The 6,945-nt window shown below is 40.7% G+C and overlaps 1 protein-coding gene across 1 annotated transcript; it reads right to left on the reverse strand.

Annotated features, from left to right (window-relative positions):
* Positions 1-3,823: 3,823 nt before the first annotated feature.
* Positions 3,824-5,515, reverse strand: LOC132048886 (uncharacterized). Its single transcript, XM_059439568.1, has 2 exons — positions 4,717-5,515; positions 3,824-4,584 (listed from the first exon to the last, which is right to left on the reverse strand). Exons 1-2 carry the CDS (start codon positions 5,513-5,515, stop codon positions 3,824-3,826), a joined length of 1,560 nt encoding a protein of 519 aa, XP_059295551.1.
* Positions 5,516-6,945: the final 1,430 nt, after the last annotated feature.

A 6,945-nucleotide genomic window follows, 5' to 3' on the forward strand; every position in this document is an offset into this window, starting at 1 on the left:
CTCCTCCTTGGTTGATTTTTTAGCTCAAATTGAAGACAACGCGACGTACGACACTTTTCTCTTCTTGGCTTCGAATTCGGGGCTCGGATTTTGGTCAAAATTGGTTTTTCTTCTCCAAGGCTTTTTATCTATCTCGCTCCAGAATTTTCTGGTTGTTTCAGATCTTAAAATGAGGAGGGAAGGCCTGAAATATCACTTATATAACATGGGTCATGGGCCTAACCCGGTTGGGCCCGAGTTGGGCCTAGCCCACTGACCTTTCAGTCTTAAAACGTACATATCTCCTTGTACCGACATCACTTGGGAACCCACGACCTATGGTTGGAAAGATAATTCACTTATCTACAACTTATATTTCTTGGTATTTTTCCAAATTCCAAACTTATTATACCGTTTTTGCCTCTCGAAGTCAGGTCACCCGAAAACGTTTTCTTAAAAATATTCGTTTGAGGACTTCCACTTTGATTCGGCTCAAGGGTCCTTCTTGAGTTGTGTTCAACTTTACATGTGTGCTTCATATAACTTGTCACATGTCCCAAAAAAAAAATCTCGATGTGTGGGCCCCACCTCAGCGCAAATAATCCGACGTACGAAAATACGAGATACAACACTATCAACGTGAGTTTAAATTATGTAGCAACAACATGATTGTCAATTTTTCTTGAGGAAGCACGTGCCACGCTCATGCTCTAAAAATGCGGGGTATAACAATATATATGTTGGTGGTTGTTAGGGCCGAATGAATGGTAATGTGGCAAGTGGTAGTGAATTGATTCTAATTGATATTCTAGTTGTTGTATTGTGAATTTCGTAGTGGAAAATGAGGATGACTTAAATATACGTAGTAAGTTAGTTGTTGTTGGAATGTATGGAAATGGATGATAATGCATGAAAATTCATGGAAATGTGTGTGTGTTGTATTGTGGCCGTAGAAGGGTAAGGTTGCGGCAAGCTATGGTGAGTTGATTTCATTTAATATTTTAGTTGATGTCGTTCATGAATCCATGATGAAAAATGGAAGTTTAATGGTTAGAAATGAAATGAAAATTGGTTGTGGGTTATGGGTGAAGTTGATGCAATGTTGGAATGTTTTCTTATGTTTGCATAAATGATGGTTAATGCATGGTTGTTGATATTTGGAGCCGAGTTGTATCTCGGGACGGTGTAATTACGGGGGAGGTCACGAAATTTCGGTAAGAAAATAAGTGAATTTATTTGGAAGATTAGGACAAGTATTGGTTAAGAATGAATTCTTAAAGCCTTATGGTTGATATTTAGTAAATGTGACCAAATTGCCTTTTGGTAAAACTTTGAGCCGGGATTTGGAGAAGTTTGAGCGGAAAAAGGTATGTAAGGCTTACCCTTTCTTTCTTTGGCATGTCCTAGATGTAATAAGCTTGAATACGTGCTTCGGGGACTACTCCAATTCTAGAAGTCCGAGGTTGAATTTAGTTACTATTCATTCAATAGAATTGAACTAACTAATTTGCGCTTTATTGTAAAGACATGTCCAAACGTCCGTAACTTTTGAAAGTGAAAGTGGAAGGCCTTGAAATCCTCGAGGATAGTCTAATGAGACATAATGACCATGTTTTTACGTTCGTTACCCGACTTGACCCGAGGTGGGCCCACAATCCCCGAGACCTAATTGTACTGTTCTATTTGCCTTATGTCCGTAAGATAACTAAGGAAACCTTTGACTTTTGTTCCGAATTTAATATAAGTGTCTGATAACTCAGATATGAGCATTTTGGTTTGACTATCCGGATATAAACACTCCGACACGAATGATCTGATATGAATATTTTGATATAAGCACTCTGATGTAAATATTCTGAAATGGAAATTCTGATATAAGTATTCGGATATAAGTGTGGTGACATAAGTATTTGATACAAGTATTTTGATATGAACGTTTCTCGTGAGCTTTAATGTTCTTCATACACGATCTGGATCGCTTGAAAAGTCCGAAGAGGTTTCTGCGCTTCAAATGTCCATAACTTTCTGATGCTAATTCGGAAGGACCCGAAACTTGCTTCTGGATCTTCATATGTTGGTAAGTGTACGTATTCATCGAGTCTGGATTTATGTGCATATGGTTTCTCACGACTCTGCTCGTGCATGGCTCAATGTATCTTTCACTGAGTCCCGGCCGGGCATGTTATGTTCTCGTGCGTACTCTACGCGTATGATTCTCGATTCACCGAGTCCCGGCCAGACATGTTCTCGTGCGCATTCCACCGCATTGTTCACCGAGTCCCTCGTACTTGCAGAGTGCCGGGACACGTTATCCGTGTATGTTTATGATGATACGGGGATGGCGGCCGTGATGGCATTTGATATTATCCACCGAGACCCGCGAGAGGCGGGACACGTTATGCATATCCGGTACAGATTCTCGATCCGCATGATTCTACATTACCGAGTCCCTTAACAAAGGGTACGGACACGTTATTCGCATATATGACATATGAATCCGTTTATATATGATCCTATTCACCGAGTCCCCTATCGAGGCCGGGACACGTTTTATGCATACGCGGTATATAATATCATCCGAGCACTCCGTGCACCCCGTATTCCCCTCGACGTATGTCGCATCTCGAACATTCCGTATATTCTATAGCTTTGTCCGTTATATGATACAATCCGAATATTCGTATGTCTGGCATTCCGTCCGATATATGATTTTGTCCGAATATTCCGTACATTCCGTGTATCCGTCCGACGTATGACATCACCCGCGCGTTCGTATTTTCCGCACCTCTTCGGACATGCGATCGGTGATTGAAAAATAAGCATTTTGGTATCGGGTTGATCCATTTATTTTCTCGTACACTTTTTAGCATATGAAACGGTGTGTATGAATTGCGTGCGGGAGGTAAGCGTCTGCTGTTCTGAGTAACGTATGTACTCGATGGTTCGTCCGTTTCAATTATAGTTTTGTTTCTCCGTATTGCATGCCTTACGTACTCGCACATATTCCGTATCGACCCCCTTTCTTCGGGTGCGTTTCACGCGCGCAGTACACCTTGATACGAGTCAAGTCATTATAGAAGGTGTTCCGGCGGAGATGGCAAGCTCCATTTTCCCCGAGTACCGCCGAGTCGTAGTTCATGTGTGATGTTTGATTCGTGTTAGAGACTTTTCGAGGCAATCGTCGTGGGTATGATATGTCGATCCGGCGGCTCCATCTGGCTCGACATGTCGATTTGTGTTATGTAGTAAATCTTGTATAATTACAGATTTTGTCAAATTTATAAGCTTCATTATGTATTTCATGATTATTCAGTTTAGAGATTTGAAAAAAAAGAAGAGAATTTATGTGCGTAATAAGAGTCTGTGGGTTCGCTCGACTCCGGATGTGGGGTCGGGTGCCCATCACACCCTAATAAGGTTAGGGTGTGACATTTGAAACACCCTAGTTCTCACATGTTTTTTTAAAAGCACGCGCCATTCTTTACTGGTATAATTGACCATGGCAAACAACAATCATCCTCTTTTCATCTATCAGAACCAGTTGCTCATACCTTTTATGGATCCATTCTGCCTCGTCCAACTCAGCTTCTTGTATTATTTGAAGTGAAGGGATTTCTACTTCGACTGGTATCACTTCTTCAGTGCCGTATACCAACAGATATGGGGTGGCTCTAGTCGAAGTCCTGGCAGTAGTGCGGTATCCCAGCAATGCATAAGGCAACTGTTCATGCCAGCCTTTCTAGTTATCAATCATCTTCCGGAGGGTTTTCTTGATATTTTTGTTGGCGGCTTCCACAACAGCATTCATTTGTTGTCGATGTGCGGCTGAATTTCAGTGAGTGATTCAGAACTGCGCACATATGTCTTTCATCAAGTGGCTATTCAGGTTAGCCTCATTATCTATTATGATTGATTCTGGGATGCCAAATCGGCATATGATGTTGTTGCGCACAAAGTCTGTGACCACTTTCTTTGTCACCAATGAATAAGATGCTGCTTCCACCCACTTAGTGAAGTAGTTTATGGCGACCAAAATGAAACGATGTTTGTTTGACACAGCTGGCTTAATCAATCCTTTGACATCCATGCCCCAAGCAGCGAATGTCCAAGGTGATGTCATAGCATTTAGTTCAATTGGAGGGACCTTTATCAAGTCTACATGAATCTGACACTTGTGGCATTTCTGGACAAATTTGCTATAGTCATTTTCCACGGTCATCCAGTAATAGCCTGTTCTCAAGATTTTGTTTGCTAGCACGAACCCATTCATGTGAGGTCCACAGGTTCCATCATGCAGTTCTTCAATAAATTTTGTAGCTTCAACAGAGTCAACACATCTAAGCAATCCCAAATCTGGAGTTCTTTTGTATAAGACATTCTTGTTGAGGAAGAAACCATTTGCTAACTTCCTGATAGTCTTTTTCTGATTTAAGGTGATTCCTTCGGGATATTCCCCTTTTTCCAAGAACATTTTAATGTCAACGTACCAAGATTTTCCATCAGTATCAGCCTCTACAAAAGCACAGTGAGTTGGTTGATCTTCAATTTTGGTTTTGACAGGATCAATGTATCTACTATCGGGATGCTGAATCATGGATGCTATTGCTGCCAATGCATCAAATAAATCGCTCTGGGTTCTTGGTATGTGTTTGAACTTGATCTCTTAGAACCGATCTGCCAATCTTTGCACAAGTCCAACATATGGTATGATCTTTTCATTTTTGGTAGCTCACTCACCTCGAACCTGATGAATTAGCAAATCCGAGTCGCCAATAACTTGAAGATCTTTCACATCCATGTCGAGAGCTAAATGTAGACCCAATATACAGGCTTCGTATTCAGCCATGTTGTTGGTGCAATTGAAGCTTAACTTGGCAACCACTGGATAATATTGGCCCGAGTCTGAAACCAAGACGGCTTCGATTCCTGATCCTTTAAAGTTGACTGCTTCATCAAAGTATACTTTCCATCCCAACTCGTCTTCACTTTCTTCGCCTTCAATTGTCATTATTTCTTCATCCAGGAAGTAAATCCATAAAGGTACGGGATTGATATCTACCGGGCATCCTGCCAGTAGATCTGCCAATGCTTGCCCTTTAACTGCTTTCTGCGTGACGTATTGGATGTCGAATTCACTTAACAGAATTTTCCATTTGGCCAACTTCCCTATCGGCATAGGCTGGCGAAAGATGTACCTTAGTAGATCCATTCTTGATATCAAATAGGACGTGTACGCAGCCATATAATGTCTCAACTTCTGGGACACCCAGGTTAGAGCGCAACATGTCTTTTCCACCAAGGAATATCTGGATTTGCAGGGTAGGAACTTCTTACTGATATAATAGATGGCTCTCTCTTTCTTGCCTGTTTCGTCATTTTGTGCTAACATGCATCCAAAAGCATTTTCTGATACAGAAATGTATAGCAGCAAAGGACTTCCTGGCCTAGGCGCAGACCAAAATAGGTGGATCTGACAAGTATCTCTTGATTGTGTTGAAGGATTTCTGACAGTCCTCGGTCCATTTAGTTGGAGCATCTTTCCTGAGGAGTTTGAGGATTGGCTCTATGATCACTGTGGACTAGGCAATGAAATGTGCAATGTAATTCAACCTGCCTAAGAAACTTATGACCTTTTTCTTTATCCTCGGCGGTGGTAGCTCTTGGATTTCTTTGATCTTGGTGGGATCTAACTCAATACCACGACGACTGACTATGAACCCTAGCAAATTTCCAGCAGGCACTCCAAATGCATATTTTGCAGGATTCAAGTTCAAATCGTACTTGCGGAGCCTGTCAAAGAATCTTCTTAAATGTTCGAGGTGGTTTTCACCTACCCGGGATTTGATGACGACATCGTCCACATACACCTCAACCCCCTTATGCATCATATCATGAAAGACAACGATCATCACCCTGATGTAAGCAGCGCCAGCATTCTTGAGTCCAAAAGGCATTACTCGGTAATGATATACTCCCCATGGTATGATGAATGCCATATTTTGAGCATCTTCTTCATCTATCAATATATGATGATAGCCTGCATAACAATCAACAAAAGATTGCACCTCATGCTTGGAGAAGTTATCAATAAGTATGTGAATATTTGGGAGTGGGAAATTATCCTTTGGGCTAGCGCAGTTGAGATCATGGTAGTCCATACAAATCCTTATTTTCCCATCTTTCTTTGGTACCAGTACTATGTTTGCCAACCATGTCGGTTATGGGGTCACCTCAACAACCCCCGACTGAATCTGCTTTTCTACTTCTTCTTTAATCAGGATACTGACATCGGGCTTAGGCTGTCTGATTTTCTATTTTACCGGGGAAAATCCTTTAAGGATCGGTAACCTATGGGCGGTGATATTCGTACTCAAACCCGGCATATCGGCATATGACCAAGCAAAGACATCTTCATACTCTTTCAACAGGCTCTGATACCCTTCTTTCTCAGCTTCTGTCAAGTGCAAGCTTATCCTAGTTTCCCGAACCAATTCCTCATTTCCTTGATTAACTGCCTCCGTTTTCTCTAGGTTTTGCGTTGGTCTATTCTCATACTCTTCCTCGACATCTAAATCCTTCTGGCTCAGTTATCTCTTCTTCTTGATCGTCATTTTGTTCGTTGTTGTTTTTACTTGTTTCGTAACATGTCATGACATTACTTGTGGCCTCTGTATTATTACTGTAAAACAAAATAACATGGTTATTAATCATGCAAAAGTAATTTTAAACTACGTATTCATATATATACATATATATATATATATTTATGTATGTATATATATACATATATATACATATATATGTATATGTATATATATATACATATATATATACATATATGTATGTATATTTATATAAGTATGGTAAAATGAATTTGTCTTTATTATGAACTTTGAAGTGTTTTCATTGAAATTTGAAAGAGTGACACAAACTGTGGTCCTGACTCGGAATGGAACATCGAGCCAT

Source organism: Lycium ferocissimum, chromosome 3, assembly GCF_029784015.1.
Source record: "Lycium ferocissimum isolate CSIRO_LF1 chromosome 3, AGI_CSIRO_Lferr_CH_V1, whole genome shotgun sequence".
Lineage (NCBI taxonomy): Eukaryota > Viridiplantae > Streptophyta > Magnoliopsida > Solanales > Solanaceae > Lycium > Lycium ferocissimum.

Bases quoted from the DNA above. Each gene is read 5' to 3' on its own strand.
- LOC132048886 (XM_059439568.1), bottom strand. From the start codon at position 5,515: ATGCTCCAACTAAATGGACCGAGGACTGTCAGAAATCCTTCAACACAA. The intron at 4,585-4,716 runs GTGAGTGAGCTA...ATGCATTGGCAG, and splicing joins GCTAATTCATCAGGTTCGAG to CAATAGCATCCATGATTCAG.